Source organism: Platichthys flesus, chromosome 15 (genome assembly GCF_949316205.1).
Source record: "Platichthys flesus chromosome 15, fPlaFle2.1, whole genome shotgun sequence".
NCBI lineage: Eukaryota > Metazoa > Chordata > Actinopteri > Pleuronectiformes > Pleuronectidae > Platichthys > Platichthys flesus.
The window spans coordinates 935,526-958,473 of NC_084959.1; the positions used below are offsets into that span (position 1 = coordinate 935,526).

The 22,948-nt window shown below is 48.3% G+C and overlaps 2 protein-coding genes across 7 annotated transcripts in view; both read left to right on the top strand.

Moving 5' to 3' along the window:
• Window positions 1–6,798, top strand: part of st6gal1 (ST6 beta-galactosamide alpha-2,6-sialyltranferase 1) — an 8,297-nt gene extending 1,499 nt beyond the window's left edge. Inside the window, exons 3-9 of the mRNA XM_062406927.1 lie at window positions 2,016–2,222; window positions 2,311–2,679; window positions 2,882–3,146; window positions 3,257–3,354; window positions 3,581–3,682; window positions 3,853–4,027; window positions 4,490–6,798. Coding sequence (XP_062262911.1) covers window positions 2,016–2,222; window positions 2,311–2,679; window positions 2,882–3,146; window positions 3,257–3,354; window positions 3,581–3,682; window positions 3,853–4,027; window positions 4,490–4,764 — 1,491 coding nt within the window. The 3' untranslated portion in view covers window positions 4,765–6,798. The remainder of the gene's footprint in view (window positions 1–2,015; window positions 2,223–2,310; window positions 2,680–2,881; window positions 3,147–3,256; window positions 3,355–3,580; window positions 3,683–3,852; window positions 4,028–4,489) is intronic.
• Window positions 6,799–8,910: 2,112 nt separating this feature from the next.
• uimc1 (ubiquitin interaction motif containing 1) lies at window positions 8,911–22,325 on the top strand. Of its 6 annotated transcripts, XM_062406558.1 has the most exons (24): window positions 8,911–8,977; window positions 9,328–9,421; window positions 13,694–13,821; window positions 13,980–14,064; window positions 14,156–14,274; window positions 14,488–14,574; window positions 14,766–14,925; window positions 15,007–15,152; window positions 15,289–15,966; window positions 16,124–16,190; window positions 16,268–16,374; window positions 16,481–16,599; window positions 17,100–17,205; window positions 17,496–17,600; window positions 17,828–17,883; window positions 18,809–18,975; window positions 19,170–19,234; window positions 19,327–19,438; window positions 19,531–19,827; window positions 19,959–20,040; window positions 20,373–20,475; window positions 20,649–20,697; window positions 21,046–21,079; window positions 21,174–22,325. In XM_062406558.1, the coding sequence occupies exons 2-24, from the start codon at window positions 9,361–9,363 to the stop codon at window positions 21,355–21,357; spliced, it is 3,117 nt and encodes a 1,038-aa protein (XP_062262542.1). In that variant the 5' UTR covers window positions 8,911–8,977; window positions 9,328–9,360; the 3' UTR covers window positions 21,358–22,325. The 6 variants fall into 6 exon arrangements, with proteins under 6 accessions (XP_062262542.1, XP_062262541.1, XP_062262543.1 ...); XM_062406557.1 differs by having other exon boundaries at window positions 8,945–9,421; XM_062406559.1 differs by having other exon boundaries at window positions 8,945–9,421; window positions 17,103–17,205.
• Window positions 22,326–22,948: the final 623 nt, after the last annotated feature.

Below are 22,948 nucleotides of genomic sequence, written 5' to 3' on the forward strand. Positions count from 1 at the left end.
ATCAGACCAGGATCTGATCTGGGATCTGCAGGAGTCAGGTTCCTCTTGTTCAGACACAGCTACACAGAACTGAAAAGTTAAAGACGTCACTGAGTTCAGATGAAAGTTGGTTGATTGAGAGACACACACTGTACACAACATGTAACTCCCTGTCAGTGGGCACAGCAGATTAACACACACGCGCCTCTGCAGTTCTGCAGCTTGCTGCGTCGCACTGAGGCTCCAGTCCCTCATTGGTTCATTCATTCAGACGTGTGTTCATTCAGAGGAGCAGCTGATTCAAACCTGCAGAACTTTATGTGTTCAGCTGCACACGGACAGAGACAATGTCATTTCTAAAGCTTCCTTCACAACCGACCATCTTCTCTTGTCACTTGATAATTCAGGACACATTAAATGTGACTGAACAGTAAAATATCTCAAAGTCAAAAGCTGGTTGTGTTGTTGTTGTGGTGGTGGTTGTTGTGCTGTGGTGGTGGTTGTTGTGGTGGTTGTAGCTGTTGTGGTGGTGGTTGTTGTGTTGTGGTGGTGGTTGTTGTGGTGGTGGTTGTAGCTGTTGTTGTTCATGTGGTAGCAGTCTCACAGTGTGAAGCTGCTCTACAATATTCTGCCTCTGGCTCTGCACATGTAAAGAAATAACAGGATCATATTGATCATATAATTTGTATGTGTGTGTGCGTGTTTGTGTGTTTGTGTGTTTGTGTCACAACACGCGTCCGTCAGGCTTCGTGTTTTAGCTGCAGGCAACAATCCGATGAAGCGAACACGGGGTCACTCCAGCTGGAGCTCGACCATTGGACGGTACAAGCTGTCTATCAAACTGTGGTACCCCCCCCACACCCCCCAACACATCCGGTGCTTTATGGTCTGTTTGACTCTAAATGATCATAATTCACTTAATGACCATCAGCTGATGTTATAAAGAGAGAAGTCACTTTCTATAGAAACTACCAGAGGAGTCGCCCCCTGCTGGTCACTACACAGAAGACACTGAACTGAAATCTGCCAAATCATTCTGCAGCTGAAGGGAAACTGGGATGTTGAAATCTGATGATTTCATCTGTTACTTGAGCCCCGCCCCCCCCCCCCCCCCCCCAGAGGGACCATCAGGCCAGATGTGGATGTAACCCCATGTTATCAGATATTAATCAGATTCTGACTCAGACATCTGGATCAGTGACAGTCGATCTATTCACTTCACTTCTATCTTATTCTATATATAATTCTACGTCAGGCATCATTATGCGTGACCTCCTGCTGCCAAGTTCCCAAGCTGCACTGCAGCCGTACAAAGCATCGTGAGAAGGAGAGCGACTGCCCCCCCTCCCCCCTCTGCTCCTGTTAAAGCACTTCCCCCCCCCACCCATTTCCTCTCTTTCACTCTCTTTTCCTCCGTCTCTTTCGACCTCTCTCGTCCCGCCTGTCCTCCTCCTCCTCCTCCTCCTCCTCCTGCTCCTCCTCTTTCTCCCTGATTTCACTCTCCTCCCGGGGCAGTGACGTCTTGCTCTTTCTCTTCATTGTTGTTTCACTCACTCACATTCACTCTTAATCTTCTTTAAAGGACAAACGTTCACTCGCTCTCCTCTGGTCGGAATCGATTCTGTCGAGTTTCACTGTTGAACTTTTACCTGAAAACTACAGAATCATTTCACTTCTTCATCTTTTATAAACAGAACATTAAATACTTGTATATCACTCTGTGAAGTAGTTGGTTGATAGCTTGTTGATGAACATCGTTCAAACTGTCAGACAAGATGAGCTGATGATTTTGAAATGGTTTTGATTTCTGATAAACTGCTCAATAGACTGGGTCGGGGGGGGGGGGGCGGGGGAGGACTCGAGGCCTGTTGGACCAGACTGGGACAAATGGGCGGATCTAAGATGTAATTATTACTTTCTTCAACTTGGAGAGATTTGTGCTGTTTAATCATGAGAGTCATGTTTCCGGGGGTTGGTCACACACAAACACAGGAAGCAGCTTGAACATGTCAGTAACACGCGTGTGTCCTCTGCAGATCCCCTCGGCGGCGATGGACCGAGTCAGCCTGCTGTGGCGCCTGAGGCGTCGGGCTCGCCGCGGAGCGCTCTGCATGGCCTTCTTCTGCATCTCCATGGCTCTGCTCTACGCCATCTGTGCCGAGAACAGCGTGCCCGTCACGGACGCCATCTTTGGGGTTCGGGCGAGGACTCGGGCTCAGCCTCGTGCACACTCCGTCATCAAGGTCGGGTTCTTTCTTCTGTCAGCGCTGCAGAGTTAGATCTCTAACTCTTGCCCTGAAAGTGATGCGTGATGTTGTCTGACACCCTCAGGTGCTGAGAGGCGGAGCCAAGCCCATGTACATCGACCCTCAGAAGCTCCCGGGGGTCGTCCCAGGTGACCCTCGCCGTCCAATCCCTGTCCTCTCCTCTCCGAACCACACCCACGAAGCGGTGGACACGACACCAAAGAAGAAGTCGAGAGATCGGGAGCCTTCTGGGTTCTTCGCCCACCTGCTGCCGCGCCCCTTCACTCGCGCACTGGAGACCCTGTTTGGAGGCCGGCGCAGGGGGGAGCTGAGCGGCAAAGGGGGGGACGCAGAGTTCTTCGGGCCTCATGGGCTCCTGGGAGAGGTGTGGGATGATGAGATGTCCAGTAGCATGCTGGGAAACCGACTGAGAAAGGTGGTGCAGAACTATCAGGTGAGGTTTCAGATGTTTCCACTAAAAGAGCTAAAGAGCCTGATGTTTCCCTCGGGAGGTGGAGGAGACCAAACACAGAGATAAAAAAGAGGGAACAGGGGAACACAGGAGGAGAGAAGAGATGTTATTGATCACATTCATGTTGATATCAGCTCTACTGTAAAGTTCAACTATCAGACTTTGTCTACATGTTGTTTTTCAGGCGATGAACAAATATGGAGTTGAGACTTCCGGCCCCGGGGGCGTCTCCAGCCGACCGAAGCTGAGCAGCCCTGAGCTCCTCTGCCAGCTGAGAGACCAGACAGAGGTGGCGACCTTGACCTCTGACCTCCAGCCCTTCTCCTCGCTGCCCTTGGCCGCCCAGCTGCCGCCGAACCCGCTGACCTCTGACCTCGGGCCGTACAAGAGCTGTGCCGTGGTGTCGTCGGCCGGGTCGCTCCGCCACTCCGGACTCGGCAAAGAGATCGGTGAGATGGATTTAAATTCGTTTTACAGTGAAATATAAAAACAATAAAATCCGAACGTTGAAAGTCTCTCAGAAAGTTTTACTTCCCCTAAAGTATTTATTCGATGACAGACTCCCATGATGCCGTGCTGCGCTTCAACGCCGCGCCCACCAGCGGCTACGAGAAAGACGTCGGATCGAAAACCACCATTCGCCTCATCAACTCACAGGTAAACAAACCTTTATCAGGTTTGAATTATTATTTAATGATATCAAATCCGTGTTTTAGTTTCTATGTCCCACAGGAGGAAGTGGACACGTGTCTTCTTTATTTATTCGTGTTTCATGAACATAGGACGAGTTTCTTTCTCTTTGTTTTAATTTCATTCGACTAAAAGCTTCAAATCGGTTGTAATGCAGATGTTTGTTTTTAACCTGATGTTTCCCCGTGTGCAGGTGATGGCGTCTGACGACCATCACTTCCTGTCCAGCTCTCTGTACAGCTCGGGGGCTCTGGTGGCCTGGGACCCCGCCCCCTTCTCCGCTGACCTCACTCAGGTGAGACGTCACTTCTTACCACCTGCTGCTGTGATATTAAATCCTTACAGTCTAATGAGGTATTTTTATTGACCAGTCTCTGAGGTCCTGTGGTCATTCTTACTCCATGACCTCTGACCTTTGTTAATCCAGATCCACGTCATGTTATTAACACGCCTCCCCCCCCACAGTGGTTCAACAGGACGGACTACCCGATCTTCGCCCAGTACCAGAGATACAGACGGCTCCATCCTCTGCAGCCTTTCTACATCCTGCACCCGCGCTTCGAGTGGCAGGTGTGGCAGCGAATACAAGACAACATGGCGGAACCCATCCAGAAGAACCCGCCCTCCTCCGGCTTCCTCGGTACGTGAAGCGTCGGCTCTTCGGCCATTTCCTCTTCAACACATCTTGTCTAACGATGATAAATGAAGCTGGCGTCTGGAGGAGGTGTCAGTCTCTGATGGTCCAGACTGAATCAACCCAGCAGCCAGTGGTGGACTGCAGGGAGCACTGGGACATGTCCCACTGGTCTCATGGTGGTTTGGACCTTGAACTGAAAACTAGACCAGCAGTGATGTAGTGATCAGCAATGAGGTGGCAGGCCTTGAATGATCAGTCAAACTTTGTGATGGAGAAAAACTCTCAAGCTGCTGAATGACTGTTGATGAGAAACGACCCAGACGTCTCTTCACACCTCAGAGTCTCAACAGTTAATCTGCAGCTCCACTGGATTCTCTGTGTCTGTTCATGGGAATTTAAAATAATAACTTGAATTTGATATAAAAAGATAAAAACCTCATTAAACTTTCTTCTTGATGTGTCCAGGCACCGTCCTGATGATGTCACTGTGCGAGGTGGTGCACGTCTACGAGTTCCTGCCGTCGCGGAGGAAGACGGAGCTCTGTCACTACTACCAGCGCTTCTTCGACGCCGCCTGCACGCTGGGCGCCTACCACCCGCTGCTGTACGAGAAGAACCTGGTGAAGAGGATGAACCAGGGCTCCGACCGCGACATCTACACACACGGGCGCATCACGCTGCCCGGCTTCAGAAAGATGAACTGCACCCAGGCTGCTGCTGGACGCCTGAAGGACCACTGAAAACACACACACACACACACACACACACACACACACACACACACACACACACACACACACACACACACACACACACACTGTAAAGCAGAACCCTGCATGAAGAACACGCAACAACGAGGACAGACGCATGAAAACCTCAAACTCACCGAACAAACAAACGCAAATCACAATAAATATCACAGACACACACTGGAGTCCAATCAACTGATAGATGTGTCTGCTGTCCACACACACACACACATATACAGTATCATATATATATATATATATATATATATATAACTCTAAACTAACCCTTGTCTCGATTGTTAAAGGACGTCACTGCTGTTTTTGCAGATTTTAGCCAACAAACAAAAACTGTGTATTAAATATCCATTTATTTTATTGGCTAGTTGTATTAATGTTAAACTTTCCATAAAACGGATGATGATATTACATACACACAATTTATTGTTTGTTGACTGAAACTGTACGAAAGAGCAGTTTGGTCTTTAACCCTGATTCTGATCTAATCCTTAAACCAAAGTCTGAATCCTGAACGAATCAGATTTGGACAAATGGACCTGATTCAGATAAATATCTGCACTGAAGGAAATCCGCCTGTACAGAGAAATGTGACGTGTAAATATATATATATGCTTTAACAGATTCATCCGCGGTGAGGAGCTGTGTTCTCCTCACCCTTTCACTTTCACTTTGAGAAGCTTCACACGTTCTCTGGATGTTCCCACATGTTCCTGCTGCTGTGAACGAGTCGGACCCGGAACCATCAACATTTCAAAATGAGGCTAAAGGAAAAAGAAAACCTCCAGAGGCACTGACTTCAATATTTGTGTTTGTTCATACAGAAGCTCCAGAGCATTTCAGGAACATGTGACCTTCATGAAACCATCTTAATACTGATAGGCAGATGGTTGTCATGTGGTCGTGTCCTGTGCTGAATCTGAACCAATCAGAGCTCAGTCTCAACTCTGTTATTGTTCTTCTAATCAGCTCAGTTTTTTTTACCACAGAGCTTCATAGTTTATTCAGGAAGGAAACAGAGGAAACCAGGAGAACATGTTTCTCTCTGAAGCGACACTGGTTCTCCTGCTCCTCCCTCTTCAGCCGTGTGCTGTGCTCTCACGTGGTTCATGTGTTTTCTCACAGTTCTCCTGAGAACTCTTCCCTTGATACGAGAACAAAAGGCCCCAGAAACATAGAAGTGGCTTTAGTTAGGATTTAATATTTAAATAACTTTTGTTGTGTTATTAGGACGTGAACTTGGAACAACAGCACGGTTGATGCTTGTGTTCACTTTTCTTTACGTTAATCTGAAATCAATGTTTTTGATTTTCTTATGATTAATTTCCTGAAGGGCCATGAAAGTATTAAAAAGCCGTAAAGAGAGCTTTGCACTTTTGTTAATTATTTATTTTATGTTCTGCTGCAGATTTTGTCTCTCGGGCAACAAGCTGCCATTTCCTCTGAGCAGATTAAACCTTCAGACGCGACTCGGGCTGAAAAAGTCCTGAACCTGATCAGACAAGACACAGGGAAGGAAAAACCTATTAAATATTGTTTATTAGGCTCTAATGTTCATTGATAATTCGGGCGTTTCTATATAACATTTTCAATATATTTATATAAAGGTCTCCATAAATCAATTATAATATGAGAATGTATTAGGATACAGCAATTGATGTGGTTATATTTGGTTTTCTGCCATTTCTATGGAAATAATTTTATGAATATTTCATGATTCACTGAAATGTTATTTAATGAAGAAAAACGTCTTGAAGTACATTTTTTGTCTATTTGTTTTATAGAACCTCAGACTTTTTTCTCCACCTCATCCAGTTCCACCAGTGATGAAATTGTTTATTATCCTGCAGGCGTCAAAGTCCAAAACCCAGAAAGTACAAGTTCTTCTTCTTATTATTATTTTTCTGTGTTGAAGGAGGAGCAAGTGAAAAACCTCTGAAAGAAAAAAAAAGTGAATTTCAAACGTTAGAAGTGAGACCATCGATCAATAAAGAACTAAAACAAAATGATTTATGATTATTGATTGAGTTGATTTATTTTAGCCACCAGGTGGTCAAACAGAGTAATGCACCTTTAAGAGTCCCACGTGCTGCTCTGAGAGGAAACCGAACTTCTCTGTCGTGATGGGTTTTCTTGTGCTGACACAGGGTCAGTTTCAGAAGAGGATTGGTCTTCACGTTGTCATCGCACGTGAAAGGTCTCTGGTCTGAAACTGAGCACAAACAAAGTTTTTTTTGGGATTCACAGTAATTCTTTTAAACTATGTGATAACGATCTGTTCACAGCCCTGCAGAGCCACCACGTAAGGGTTCGATTCCCCAGCAGGCAGTAAAACAGTTATTATTCTAATTAGATGCTATTGATCAGCTGTGCGTACATAGGAAAGGTCAGACAATCCTACAACTCACACCATCAGAGAGTCATAAACTATAAAGTTATATGCTGTGTTTCTATACTGCTAAACATGGCCTCTGAAATGATATTATAATATATATATATATATAGTGTTGAGTCTTCAGGACCTCTGCTGTCGCTCTATCGTCTCCTGTACCCCATGGACGTTTATTTTCATGGACTTGCGACAACAGAGTTCTAACATTCCGATTTCTCCCCTCATAACATTATAACAATTTCCCATTGTATCTCTTCTTCCTCAGGATGTCTTCTACAAAACAAACACATGAACAATAACACACATGTTTACATACAAACACTAAGGACACTGTAACCCTATAACAAGAACAATTCAGTTGAAAAACAAACTGAAATCTATTAGGAGGAATATTAAAAAATAAAACCTTCAATAACCTGGTTGCATAAGTGTGCACACCCGTAACTTTGTTGAAGCACCTTTTGATTTTATTACAGCACTGTAGTCTTTTGGGGGAGGAGTCTAATAGCATGGCACATCCTGTCAGATGGCGAGGGCATCTCCTGTGCACCGCCCTCTGCAGATCATCCATGCTTGTGTGGATTTGGATGTGTGCTTTGTGTCGTTGTCGTGCTGAAAGGTGAAATTCCTCTTCATCTTCATCTTTCTAACGGAAGCCTGAAGGTTTTGTGCCAAAACTGACGCTTATTTTTTAACTGTTCATAATTCCCTCCACCTTGACTGAGGCCCCGGTTCCAGCTGAAGACAAACAGCCCAGAGCCTGATGCTGCCACCACCAGGCTTCACCGTGGGCACCGTGTTCTTTGGGTGATGTGCAGTGTTGTTTTACACAAACATACCTTTTGGAATAATGGCCAAAAAGTTCAACCTTGGTTTCACCAGACCACAACACATTTCCCCACATGCTTATGGAGACTTCAGGTATGTCCCCACACACACACAAACACACACACAGCCCAAACATACGAATAACACGGAAGACTGTTGTCACATGTAGTTCACAGCCAGTCCTTGCCAGAAATTCCTGCAGCTCCTTTAACGTTGCTGTAGGCCTCTCGGACGCCTCCTGACCAGTTTTCTTCTTGTCCTTTCATCAACTTTGGAGGGATGCCCAGTTCTTGGTCATGTCACTGTTGTGCCATATTTTCTCCACTTAATGATGGCTGACAGTAAAGGCAAGGGGTGGTGATGGATAGGGTTTCCTTAAACAAGTTAAGTCTTTATTCTCACTTTCCACCTTGAAACTATGAAATGAACTGAACTATGAACTAGTTCAGATTTTAAATGGTGAACTATGAACGTGAACTATTCATGTTTACTTGTATGAACTGAACTTTGAACTAGTTCATGAGAGGTGTGAACTTGCAAAACACTGATATATGTTATATTGATTGGTGGATTGATAATTGATAACCGTGTGTCTTCTGCAGAGCAGTGACGTGACATCATTGGGACCTACAGCCCTCTTCTTATTGGTTCAATTTGGTCACATGGTTTTAGTTAATAGTTTTATTCAATTATAAATGCATTTCAATATTTTTAAACTGATAATGACATATCATACTACATGTACTGGCTCAACTACCAGTTTTATAAGAAGTAGTTAAAACAGGACGCAGCTTCTTTTTGTTTCACTGATACAGTTTTCACGTAAAGTCCCTGAACGCACCATGAGAACACCAGAGAGTACGTGAAGGCACCACGTCAGCTGCGTCGCACCACGTCAGTGACGCAGCTATCACGTGATTACGTTACCAGAAACAAACATGGCGCCGCGAAATCCCAGTGATCTCAGCTGTGAGTGGTTTTCTACTGGTTTCTTTGTGTTTGCTGCTGTTTCCTGATACTGGGGAAGTTTCAAACTGGTGAAGACGCTGGTTTGTTCCGGTTCCCAGTTTGATGAAGAGCAGCGATACGAGCTGCAGCGGCTCACGAGTGTTTCTGTCTCGTGCTCAGCTGGCTTCCTGACGTACAGGTTCATCTGAGCTGAAACAGAAGATTCTCACTGGGACTCGAACCTTCACACTCGAGCTGGACTGGTTCACATGGGATTCAACACGAAATTACTTCATCTCACTTCACTGGTTTCACTGGTTTCACTGGTTTCGTGTCTCTGACTCAGCTGTTTGAAAACACTTGTCACACAGAGGCTGGTGGGTTGGTGTCGAGCCTCCGGACAGATGAGAGGAGGAAGAGGAGGACACTCTTCATCATCTTCATCATCATTATCTTCATCATCAGGTAAACAATCTTCATCTGCTGTTTAACACTGGAGGAATCCTCTGTGGACGTCACTGGGTTTATTAGAACAGATCAGGTGTCACATCAGGGTTCTGATCAATCTGTCACTCACAACAGGTGAGTGACAGATCTGAGCTGTGTGACTGACACGAGGCCTGAACACACCATGTTCAGGTGAGGGTTCTTCACCACGTTCAGGTGAGGGTTCATCACCACGTTCAGGTGACGGTTCTTCACCACGTTCAGGTGAGGGTTCTTCACCACGTTCAGGTGAGGGTTCATCACCACGTTCAGGTGAGGGTTCATCACCACGTTCAGGTGAGGGTTCTTCACCACGTTCAGGTGAGGGATCATCACCACGTTCAGGTGAGGGTTCTTCACCACGTTCAGGTGAGGGTTCTTCACCACGTTCAGGTGAGGGTTCTTCACCACGTTCAGGTGAGGGTTCATCACCACGTTCAGGTGAGTGATCATCACCACGTTCAGGTGAGGGATCTTCACCACGTTCAGGTGAGGGATCATCACCACGTTCAGGTGAGTGATCTTCACCACGTTCAGGTGAGGGTTCTTCACCACGTTCAGGTGAGGGTTCTTCACCACGTTCAGGTGAGGGATCATCACCACGTTCAGGTGAGTGATCATCACCACGTTCAGGTGAGGGTTCTTCACCACGTTCAGGTGAGGGTTCATCACCATGTTCAGGTGAGGGATCATCACCACGTTCAGGTGAGGGTTCTTCACCACGTTCAGGTGAGGGTTCTTCACCACGTTCAGGTGAGTGATCTTCACCACGTTCAGGTGAGGGTTCTTCACCACGTTCAGGTGAGGGTTCATCACCACGTTCAGGTGACGGTTCTTCACCACGTTCAGGTGAGGGTTCTTCACCACGTTCAGGTGAGGGTTCATCACCACGTTCAGGTGAGTGATCATCACCACGTTCAGGTGAGGGATCTTCACCACGTTCAGGTGAGGGATCATCACCACGTTCAGGTGAGTGATCTTCACCACGTTCAGGTGAGGGTTCTTCACCACGTTCAGGTGAGGGTTCTTCACCACGTTCAGGTGAGGGATCATCACCACGTTCAGGTGAGTGATCATCACCACGTTCAGGTGAGGGTTCTTCACCACGTTCAGGTGAGGGTTCATCACCATGTTCAGGTGAGGGATCATCACCACGTTCAGGTGAGGGTTCTTCACCACGTTCAGGTGAGGGTTCTTCACCACGTTCAGGTGAGTGATCTTCACCACGTTCAGGTGAGGGTTCTTCACCACGTTCAGGTGAGGGTTCTTCACCACGTTCAGGTGAGGGTTCTTCACCACGTTCAGGTGAGGGATCATCACCACGTTCAGGTGAGGGATCATCACCACGTTCAGGTGAGTGATCTTCACCACGTTCAGGTGAGGGTTCTTCACCACGTTCAGGTGAGGGTTCTTCACCACGTTCAGGTGAGGGTTCTTCACCACGTTCAGGTGAGTGATCTTCACCACGTTCAGGTGATGGATCATCACCACGTTCAGGTGAGGGTTCTTCACCACGTTCAGGTGAGGGATCATCACCACGTTCAGGTGAGGGTTCTTCACCACGTTCAGGTGAGGGTTCTTCACCACGTTCAGGTGAGGGTTCATCACCACGTTCAGGTGAGTGATCTTCACCACGTTCAGGTGAGGGATCATCACCACGTTCAGGTGAGGGTTCTTCACCACGTTCAGGTGAGGGATCATCACCACGTTCAGGTGAGGGTTCTTCACCACGTTCAGGTGAGGGTTCATCACCACGTTCAGGTGAGTGATCTTCACCACGTTCAGGTGAGTGATCTTCACCACGTTCAGGTGAGGGTTCTTCACCACGTTCAGGTGAGGGTTCTTCACCACGTTCAGGTGAGGGTTCATCACCACGCTCAGGTGAGGGTTCTTCACCACGTTCAGGTGAGGGTTCATCACCACGTTCAGGTGAGGGTTCTTCACCACGTTCAGGTGAGGGTTCTTCACCACGTTCAGGTGAGGGTTCTTCACCACGTCTGGGTGAGGGATCATCACCACGTTCAGGTGAGGGTTCTTCACCACGTTCAGGTGAGTGATCATCACCACGTTCAGGTGAGTGATCATCACCACGTTCAGGTGAGGGATCATCACCACGTTCAGGTGAGGGATCATCACCACGTTCAGGTGAGGGTTCTTCACCACGTTCAGGTGAGGGTTCTTCACCACGTTCAGGTGAGGGTTCTTCACCACGTTCAGGTGAGGGATCATCACCACGTTCAGGTGAGTGATCATCACCACGTTCAGGTGAGTGATCTTCACCTCGTTCAGGTGAGGGATCATCACCACGCTCAGGTGAGGGTTCTTCACCTCGTTCAGGTGAGGGTTCTTCACCTCGTTCAGGTGAGGGTTCTTCACCACGTTCAGGTGAGTGATCATCACCACGTTCAGGTGAGTGATCATCACCACGTTCAGGTGAGTGATCTTCACCTCGTTCAGGTGAGGGATCATCACCACGCTCAGGTGAGGGTTCTTCACCACGTTCAGGTGAGTGATCATCACCACGTTCAGGTGAGTGATCATCACCACGTTCAGGTGAGGGATCATCACCACGTTCAGGTGAGGGATCATCACCACGTTCAGGTGAGGGTTCTTCACCACGTTCAGGTGAGGGTTCTTCACCACGTTCAGGTGAGGGTTCTTCACCACGTTCAGGTGAGGGATCATCACCACGTTCAGGTGAGGGATCATCACCACGTTCAGGTGAGTGATCTTCACCTCGTTCAGGTGAGGGTTCTTCACCACGTTCAGGTGAGGGTTCTTCACCACGTTCAGGTGAGTGATCATCACCACGTTCAGGTGAGTGATCATCACCACGTTCAGGTGAGTGATCTTCACCTCGTTCAGGTGAGGGATCATCACCACGCTCAGGTGAGGGTTCTTCACCACGTTCAGGTGAGTGATCATCACCACGTTCAGGTGAGTGATCATCACCACGTTCAGGTGAGGGATCATCACCACGTTCAGGTGAGGGATCATCACCACGTTCAGGTGAGGGTTCTTCACCACGTTCAGGTGAGGGTTCTTCACCACGTTCAGGTGAGGGTTCTTCACCACGTTCAGGTGAGGGATCATCACCACGTTCAGGTGAGGGATCATCACCACGTTCAGGTGAGTGATCTTCACCTCGTTCAGGTGAGGGATCATCACCACGCTCAGGTGAGGGTTCTTCACCTCGTTCAGGTGAGGGTTCTTCACCTCGTTCAGGTGAGGGATCATCACCACGTTCAGGTGAGGGTTCTTCACCATGTTCAGGTGAGGGTTCATCACCACGTTCAGGTGAGGGTTCTTCACCACGTTCAGGTGAGGGTTCTTCACCACGTTCAGGTGAGGGTTCTTCACCACGTTCAGGTGAGGGTTCATCACCACGCTCAGGTGAGGGATCATCACCATGTTCAGGTGAGGGTTCATCACCACGTTCAGGTGAGGGTTCTTCACCACGTTCAGGTGAGGGTTCTTCACCACGTTCAGGTGAGGGTTCTTCACCACGTCTGGGTGAGGGATCATCACCACGTTCAGGTGAGGGTTCTTCACCACGTTCAGGTGAGTGATCATCACCACGTTCAGGTGAGTGATCATCACCACGTTCAGGTGAGGGATCATCACCACGTTCAGGTGAGGGATCATCACCACGTTCAGGTGAGGGTTCTTCACCACGTTCAGGTGAGGGTTCTTCACCACGTTCAGGTGAGGGTTCTTCACCACGTTCAGGTGAGGGATCATCACCACGTTCAGGTGAGTGATCATCACCACGTTCAGGTGAGGGATCATCACCACGTTCAGGTGAGGGTTCATCACCACGTTCAGGTGAGGGTTCTTCACCACGTTCAGGTGAGGGTTCTTCACCACGTTCAGGTGAGGGTTCTTCACCACGTCTGGGTGAGGGATCTTCACCACGTTCAGGTGAGGGTTCTTCACCACGTTCAGGTGAGGGTTCTTCACCACGTTCAGGTGAGGGATCATCACCACGTTCAGGTGAGTGATCATCACCACGTTCAGGTGAGGGTTCTTCACCACGTTCAGGTGAGGGATCATCACCACGTTCAGGTGAGGGTTCTTCACCACGTTCAGGTGAGGGATCATCACCACGTTCAGGTGAGGGATCATCACCACGTTCAGGTGAGGGATCATCACCACGTTCAGGTGAGGGATCATCACCACGTTCAGGTGAGGGTTCTTCACCACGTTCAGGTGAGGGATCATCACCTGACGTTATGAGTCTTTGTGTTGAAGTCTCTCAGGAGCAGAGCAGAATGTCTGTGAGGAAACAAATCATCCAGGAGACGACCAACGTTCCCACAGAAATCCTCATCGAGGACGACACACAGGAGCTGGAGTCAGTGGCCGAGCTGGATGTGAAGGTAGAGAACTGAGAAGAGAACTGAGACTATTCTCTTCTGTCACTTGAGACAAACGCAGCTCGTGTTTTAATGTTTAAACTCTGCAGTCACCAGGTCAGTCTCTTCTAAAGATGATAAACCACTAAACTCTGAACCTCAGCTGCTGCTTGTCTTCTCAGGAGGAGCTCTCGTCCTCGCTCCTGTCGCCGTCATCAGCTCGAAACAGTCGCAGGAGAGAACGAGGAAACCAAAGCCAAACCAAAGGTACTCGACCACAGGGAGTTTCAGAATAAATCCTAAATGATTACTCCAAGTTTCAGATTTTATTTTGTGAATCTGGTGAATTCTTCTGCAGAGATGACGGAGGAGGAGATGATGGACCTGGCTCTGCGTCTGAGCGAACAGGAAGCCAGCAACACGGCGCTCCAGCTGCAGCGGGAAGAGGAGGCCATGATGAAAGCCATCGAAGAGAGCGTGAGCACCAACCTGATTCAAGGAGTTCCTCCTGAGATGACTCATCAAGTTCATGATGCGAAATCATCCAATGTTTCATGTTATCCAAGTTTGAGTTTGACATCAAATCTGAATCTGGTTCTGCTTCTCTGATCCTTTCAAATCCTCTCGTTGATTCTGTTTGTGATCAGTTTGTTTGTCAGGAATAAAAAAGTGTTTTTATTTCACTCACAGAAACAAAACCGGCTTCATGGATCCAGGTTTATTAACCGACATGGACCCGGTTCCAAAAGGCCGCTGCCTTCAGAACCATCCTTAAATGTAATGACACCGGATTTACAGCTTAACTAACAGATGATTTTACCAGTGATTCATTTGTCGTCCATGTTTCTCAATCAATTAAAAATACAGACTCGAAGTAACTCGTTGATACCAGAGTCGGTTACAAAAAGCATGTTGGAGTTATTTTCTGGGCCTTTCCGTGGTGTCACTTCCTTCCTCTGCTCTCGTAGATGGTCGGCCAGTCTCAGCCGGGCTCGCCATCCCAGAGTCAAAGCCTCCTCGGCCACGCCTCCCTCAGACTCTGCTCCCGACGCAAACCCCCGATCTCCAACGGGATGAGGACGCCGTCCATCGACCAGGGAGCCTCACAGGAGATCGACCTGACCCCAGGTGAGTCACCGGAGAACCAACAGCTTCTGATTTATACTCAACCTGTGAAGAACTTAAACAACTTCCTGTGCTTTATCCAAGAAACAAAAGGAGCTGGAGAAGAAATAAAGAACAGGAATAGAAAGCGGAAAAGGAAAGAAGCAACTCCTCTGGAGACGTCTGACTTCTCCCAGAAGGTCGAGTCTCAGGCGTCGCCCGGCAGCTCCGAGCCTCTGGACTCACCGCAGGTCCGACCATCCTCCATCTTTACAGTCTCTAGGAAAAACAAACAACGATTTAGAATATTATTTGATGATCTGAAGAATTTCTGACCATTTGATTAATTTGAATCAGTGTAATAGCTGCGGCTCTGTGTTTTCTCAGATCGAACCCTCTCTGCTCCACAAGTCGCCCGTCTTCCTGTCCACTGACTGCAGGGCGTTGGTTCACGTCCCACGGCTCAGTCAGGACCTGCTGGAAACCTGCAGAAGCTCAGGGTTTGTATTGTGCTCTCAGGACACGTGTGCCTCCCCTCAGACGTCGCTGCCCGCTCAACCCAAGAGCCCGACGTTTCCCAGAAGCCCCGGTAACCTCACGTCTTGTCCGAAGACGCCGAGCTCTCAGGGAGACGATGAAGAAACGCAGCTGTCGCAGAGTCTCGAGTTTTTAAGAAGTCCCGTGTTTGGCAGGAGCACTCAACCTGAGACGACTCCAAGTGCCTGCAAGGCTCCCGTCACTGTCTGTGAGAACTCAGGGCTGGAGATCTCCTCCTCTGAGGAGAGTTTGACCTCCTCTGTGAGGACCACTCCCGCTCGGCCTCAGAGCCCCGTCTTCCCAAGAAGCCCCGCCCCTCCCCCTCCGCCAGAGAGATCACCGATCTGCGGCAGCCCCGTCTTCTCAGAGACGCACCGAGGACCTTCTCCGAGTCCGGTGTTCGGCCGGAGTGGACGAGAGGTCGGTGAGGACGACCCGAAGAGGTCTGTGGTTCCTTCAGAGGTCGAAAGGTCAACCAGTGAAGAGAGTCGAGTCGTCGGCGAGGAGTCTTCTCAGAGGCCGACCCAGGTGAGTGTCTTTTATGTGTTTTGAGTTCAGAACCTTTCAGGTGAAGACTTGATTCATGATTTTTCTGTCATATTGATTTTTGTTGATTTTGTTTGAACGTCCCGACACTTTCTCACTTCCTGCTTGGTTCTCTCTTCCTCTCTGTTTTGGATCACAGCCCTGCAGCACTGACCCTCGTCAGGAGGACGTCAGGTTGGACACGATCCCCGGGTCGTCTCTGTCAGGTACAGTGGAACGTCTCACGCTCTTCTTCATGAGAATGTGTTGTGTGGACATTTCTGATGCTGTCTCCTGGTTCCAGAAGATTCAGAGCAGCGGATTGAAACACCTGGAGACTTGAACCCAGCAGAGACGGAGCTGACCAGCGACATGACGCTCGTCTGGTCTGACAAGGACGAGGACGTCACGGTACAGAGACTCTCTCTCTCTCCCTCCCCTCACTATCTGTCTATGGTTCAAAAGCATTTAAAGTAAATCCGTTCTTTCTTATCGTTCCTGCGTCCGCCTGCTGCAGCCGGCAGGTTCTCCGAGCCCGGTCTTCCCAGAGGAGAGAGGTGCTGGTCGGGCAGAAGTTCTGGTTTCCTCCCTGAACCACGACTCTGCAGCTTCTCCAGGAGCAGAGCGGAGGAGCAGGTAGAGAAAACACAGCAGAGGGGGTCAGAGGTCAGAGAGGCAGAGGGTCAGAGGTCATTGATCCGACGGATACTCTGATTGATTATCAGACACGTTCAAATATAATTTGACTCTTAACGGATGTTGTTCTTTTGCTTTTCATTTTGAATTAGCCACTCAAGTTCCTCTTAGCGTCTAGCATCAGTTCAGATCCTCAGTGTTGATGGCTGTGGGTCGTCTGCCTCCAGAAGGTTCTGATCAAATCTTTCTGTTTCTGTTCACAAGGCAGAGTTTATTTATTTATATATTCAAACATTCATACGTCTTTGCTTCTTTATATATAGATATACATTCCATTCTTACACTGATCGTGCAGCCGTCAGGGCAAATTTGAGGATGTGGGTTCAGGGATCAAACCTCGACCCGTTTTACCTCCCGAGTCGTTCCATACACGTAAACACCGACCACCACGGTCTCCTGTCAGCAACGCACCGGACTAATCAACAGAATCCATGTTCCAGCAGCTCCTCAGAGCGACAGCCAGTCGGCAGCGGGGGGGCGACGGTTCAGTACTACTGGGGGGTTCCCTTCTGTCCCCGGGGCCTGGACCCAGACGCCTACACACAGGTGAGCAGCTGCACTCACACTAAAGCTACCAAAGTTCCCAATTAAGCAAAAATGTCAAGTGTCTGTTAAATGTGAGGATTTATTCTTCTCATTGTTTCACGTCATTAACTGAGAATTTGAAAACATTGAGATATTGATCATCAGTATTAGTGTGATGATCATTTCTCTGTGTTTTGAATCATGACAGAAATTAAGGATTTTCACAGACGAGAGACTAAAGTGAGGATATGAACCATTTTACTTGATGTGTTCACATGTTCAGATCCTCACAGAGATGTTCTGTCTCTCAGGTGATCCTGGCTCAGATGGACGTTTACGACTCGAGTCTGAAACGGGCTCAGAGGCGTCTGCTGAGGAAGGCGCCGTGGGGGGGCGCCATCCTGCCGCAGCCTGAGGTACCACCGGGACTCAACACACATTCTGTTCATCTTCAGGTTTAACACTTTAATCAGTGTTATTCCCTTCAAATGTTTTCATGCTCTGATGTTTATAAAACCCTGAATGAAGGAATCACTGTCCTCAGACTGTCCATCGCTGCTGCTCCTCCTTTCAGCCTCTGTCTCAAACTCCTGTTTCTTTATGTTTGAAATAAAAAATCACTGCACTGATCTTTTATTCGCAGAAATCTCCTTCACCTGAGTCGTCTGCTGAGTCTCCTCCACGTCTGGTTCCTCGAAGGTAAAACTCCTCATTCAGTTCAATAAGAACTGATCACAGTGTAGAATCTATTTATTCACATGACGTAAAAAGGCTTCTTTCAAACACAAACCATGTGATGAAGACGTATCATCATCATCATCATCATCGTCGTCACGCTGCAGATTCCAGTTGTTTTCAGACTTGAACTGAACTCTGCACGTGTTCCTGACATGTTCCTCACATGTTCCTTGGATGTTCCTCACATGTTCTTCCCATGTTCCTCACATGTTCTGCAGGTTCTCTATGTGAGAACAAATGTCAGTGTCTCTGGACATGTTCTGGATCTTCTCCTGCAGCCTCCTGGTAACATGTGTGTAACATGTCAGAGTCCATGTGAGGAACCAGCAGGACAATGTGTGGAAGCTTCCCAGTGAGCGAGTGGACGTGAGGACGAGGTTTCTAACACGTGACGTGAAACCTGAAGAACACAAACATCTCAGGATGAAGAAGAGGAGCCGGACACGTAGAAGATGAAGACGTCCACTTGGAAACACGAGGAGGTTCCAGATCTTCTGGTGATGAGGGCCGACTGTCTTGGACGAGCTGTAAACAACAACACTGATCTATCCACAGCAGAGTTTATACTTCATGTCCCGCCTCCTGCTGCTCTACAGGCTCCGCCCCTCACCTGGATGTCCCACGTGTTGCTGTGTGAATGAGTTCGGACCCAACAACCTGCTGCTGCTTCACAAACACTCACTACAGGAAATGTCCAGACAGAATTTGATGGAGTTCATGTAAACAGCTTCAGAGAAACCAACAGTTCTCTAGCTGCAGTAACGTCTGTTCTCCACTTGGTGGCAGTACTCACTGTGACCAGACTCCTGCTCAGTTCGTTTTAACTCAACAATCTTTAGATTTGTAAGTGTTGATGTTAACATGTCGACTTCCCTCACGTTTCCAGACGAGGTCTCAGGTTGAAGAAGAAAAACGAGAGTGAAGAGTCTCCTCCAGCTGAGGAAGAGGAGGAGGGAGGGGAGCAGAGGGACGGAGAGGAGGAGTCAGAGACGCAGAAGATTGAGGGAGGAGAAGAAGGACCGATGGATACTGACGACTGTGACGTTTGTCCAGGTACTGAAACATCTCACTTCATCACCACTCGTTACTAAACGACAGCCTCTTTCATAAACTCGATTTTGGTGGTTGAAGGTCAAAGGTCACTGTGACCTCATGAACCCTTTTTAAATCCTGAAGTCCAAACGTCCATCTGCTGGAAACGTTGTGACTGATGTGACGACTGTTAAACGTTTTTCTTTCAACAACAGAAACTCAACTGAGTCACAACGATGACGAGGAAACACAAGATCTGACGACTGACCCTGGACCAGAGGTGAGTCCACGTGACCTCGAGTCAGAGCAGATCCATCTCAACTCATCTTCTCCTTTATTTTAGATTTGACATGTGCCTCTCTTTCCCTGCAGCTCCGACCTGGAGGTCCTGATCTCCCTGAGGTCCAGATGATTCCTCCAGAAGATCCTCCAGCTGTGGTCGAGCCGCCGCTGCAGGAGGACAAAGAGGAGATGGAGGTGGACAGTGAGTTTATCAACCTTTTATTTTCATTGATATTTGATCAATAGTACTAATATATACTTTGTATATCATAATACTTGTGTTTTCACCCACAGTCTGTGGAACAAAGGATGGAATCAACCCTGTGGCCGGTGCTGATGCTGGACGTCCACCTCAGAACGCGGAGGAGGACAAGGAGGACGGCGCTGATCCAGATGTGGAGGAGATGGAGGTCCGAGGTCTGCAGAGGCCGGCGTCTCCAGAGGTGCAGCCCGGCGCCGTCCCTCCGGGTCCTGAGGCCAGCGTGGACTGTCCCCTCTGCCAGGGATCCTTCCCGGTGACGAGGATCGAGAGGCACGCGGCGTACTGCGACGGAGAAGTGGCCGTGCTGGAGGAGAGGGAGGAGCCCGGAGGTGAGAGGACCCCCCCTCATCACAGGGATCACATCTGTCATAACGTCTCATATGTCTCAGTCATTTTACTTCCTCACTCGGTTTAGAGTGATGAACGAGTCGATGGTTTAACGAGCGTCTCTCCTCTGTAGTGACGTCCAAACCTCGAAGGAAGAGACGGAGAGCAGAGGTCCCTGAGGCCGAGGAGACGAGCAACTCCACCAGCAGCAGCAGGTAAACACCACCTGAAGGTCTGACGTGGACCGGGTCCCTGTGTGTCGGACCTGGACCTGCTCCCTGTGGGTCTGACCTGGACCTGCTCCCTGTGGGTCTGACCTGGACCTGGTCCCTGTGTGTCGGACCTGGACCTGCTCCCTGTGGGTCTGACCTGGACCTGCTCCCTGTGTGTCGGACCTGGACCTGCTCCCTGTGGGTCTGAACTGGACCTGCTCCCTGTGGGTCTGACCTGGACCTGGTCCCTGTGTGTCGGACCTGGACCTGCTCCCTGTGGGTCTGTGTGTAACTCTTCTTCTGTAATTCAGTTTGTTTCTGTCTCGTTTCTGCAGGAACCAAGAGAAATGCTTCCTCTGTCAGAAGAAGTTTTCTCTGAGGGAATACACCCGACACACCGAGCTGTGCCTCCAGCGCCGAACCCAGAAGTCTGACACCGTGAGTCACGTGATCACTGAGGAGCCTGAGGACGACTGGTTCACGTTGTTCCTCAGAATCCTGCTCAATGAAGTCTTTACTTACCGGACAGTGTCTTGTTCTTTTCCCGATCAGCTCACTATATGTTGAACTGTTTAATAAACTCTCTCTCTGTTATGTTTGTGACTCTCCAGAGAGGAAATCTGCTCTCAGCTCTGGAACAAACAGAAACCCGAGGATCAGGTGAGTCTCTGCTTCTTCTTCAAGTTTCTCCAGCTTCAGTTCAAGTCCTCGATCGGTGTGATGCTTCAGTCCACATGACAACGCTCCAGTTTAAGTTTATGAAACTAAAATAGTTTTTGATTAAATCTGTTCTGCATCATTTGTTCTGGCAAATAAAGTTTTCATGTCATCAAACATAAATGAAGAATCTGCGTAAGGCTCATATCAGGTCGTGTTCTGATCTTAGATTTCCTGGTTCACACGTAAAACTTCAGATCATGATCGACTTCCAGAAATGTTGTTGCAGCCTGAGACCAGAATAAATCTTATTGACTGACGTGTTGTTGTTGTTGTTGTTGTTGTTTTCAGAAGCCGGGCCGTCAGGAACCAGAGTCCAGCCGGCGTAAGCAAACTTAGAGACGTGATCTATTTATAGAGATATTAATGTGTTATTAAACAGGAAGTTGAGTTTTACATGTTTGTTGCTCCACGTTTAGGGAGGTCATCGACCTGCGGGACGATGATGAAGAGGAGGAGGAGGAGGAGGGGGACAGGGTGCGAGCGGTGAGCATCAGCAGCTCTCCCATCAGATCCTTCACTCCCATCTCAGAGGCCACCGGCTGCCTCATCGACTTCAGGAGGCAGCAGCGAGCCAAGAAGCCGAGCCAGCGACGGAGATGAGGACGACCTCCAGAGGACGTCCCCGGGTCTGAACACATCAGGAACCAGAGCCTTAAATAAAACCTGCAGGGTCATCGGGTCAGACGGGAAGTTAGAACCAAGAGGAGAGACTTTTCCTCCTGATGGATTTTCAAGCAGCTGAACGATGGATGTGCAAAATCTCATTTCTGTGCCACTCTGTGTTTTTTGTGTTTCTGTTTTGCGTTGAAGATGTTTGTGTCAACCTCCACCACGTCTGAGCAGAGCTACATTCTTTTCATTTACAGATTTTCATCTTATCAAACAGCGTGGACCAGTTTCTAAAATCATCCTCAAGAAACTTTTTACTGTACTTTGTTGTTTTCCTTTTTCCATTCTCTGTCTTTGACCTTGAAACCTGTATCTGCACTTAAGACTTTAGAGAATTTGCCAGTTTGTGACTCAGCAGCAGTGAAGTCACCGCGATGCACTGAAACACACCAGTTGGCTCATTGATGGACGAGGACACCGACCCGCTCGGCGTCTCTCCGGTGTCGTCACATCTCGGCTTCAAACCGCCGGCCTGAGGTTTCCTGTGAGACTCTGTCACAACGCTCGGTTTCATCAACCGCCTCAAACACAAAGAAACGAGGAACAGTCATCAAGTGTGAACCTTCATTTACCTCAGGACTCCAGGGGGACAGACTCAGTCCAGGACAAGTGTCTCAGCTACAAGTCCAACTCACTCAGTCCCAGTGAAGACCCACAGGAAATAACACTTTGTAATAATTCAGAGACAGATGAATGGATCTTGTCCTGTAACCTGCCGTCAGCTGCTCAAGAGAAGTTCAAGAGAATCCATCAAGTGATCAAAAGTCCAGAATCAAATAAATCCACTCCTTTGAAGATTCTTTGTAGATTGAGTTTGTCTTTTTAATAATTGTTTCTAAAATGTATTTTTTTTATTTAATAGATAAAAATGTTATCAATAAAAAATATGGTTAAATCAATTGAACAGAACACCATACAACACGTGAGTCATTTTGTTTTTAGCAATCAATAAAAACTTGAATCATTTTTTTCGTGGTCCACAGGAAAAAGTCTATGAAGAGTTTATTTTAAAAGTCCACTTCCTGTACCGGTGATGATTGACACTTTAAACATTTAATTATATTTTACTTATAATAAAGTGACGTTCAGCCCAGTGACGTCAGAGGGCTCTCCTTCAGATCCGAGCCAGGACCCACTCCCGGATCTTTACGGGCGGAGTCAAACTCAGCTGAATCCGCTTCTGCCTCCGCCTCCACCGGTCACTGTCATCACCTCCGCCCGGTGTCCTCCCAGGTAGCTCACCTGTCAATCACCTGTCAATCACCATTAGCACCTGTCAATCAACTGTATCTTACGCGCGGCATAGGAGTGAAGCGCGTCCACGTGTTCGACAGTGACGCGCAGCAGAGGGTTTCAACTCTCTCTCTCTCTTCTCTGTCTCTCTCTCCCCCACCCCCTTCTCTCTCTCTCTCTCTCTCTCTCTCTCTCTCTCTCTCTCTCCTCCTCTCTTCTCTGTCTCTCTCTCTCTGTCTGTCTCTCTCTCTCTCTCTTCTCTGTCTCTCTCTCCCCCCACCCCCTTCTC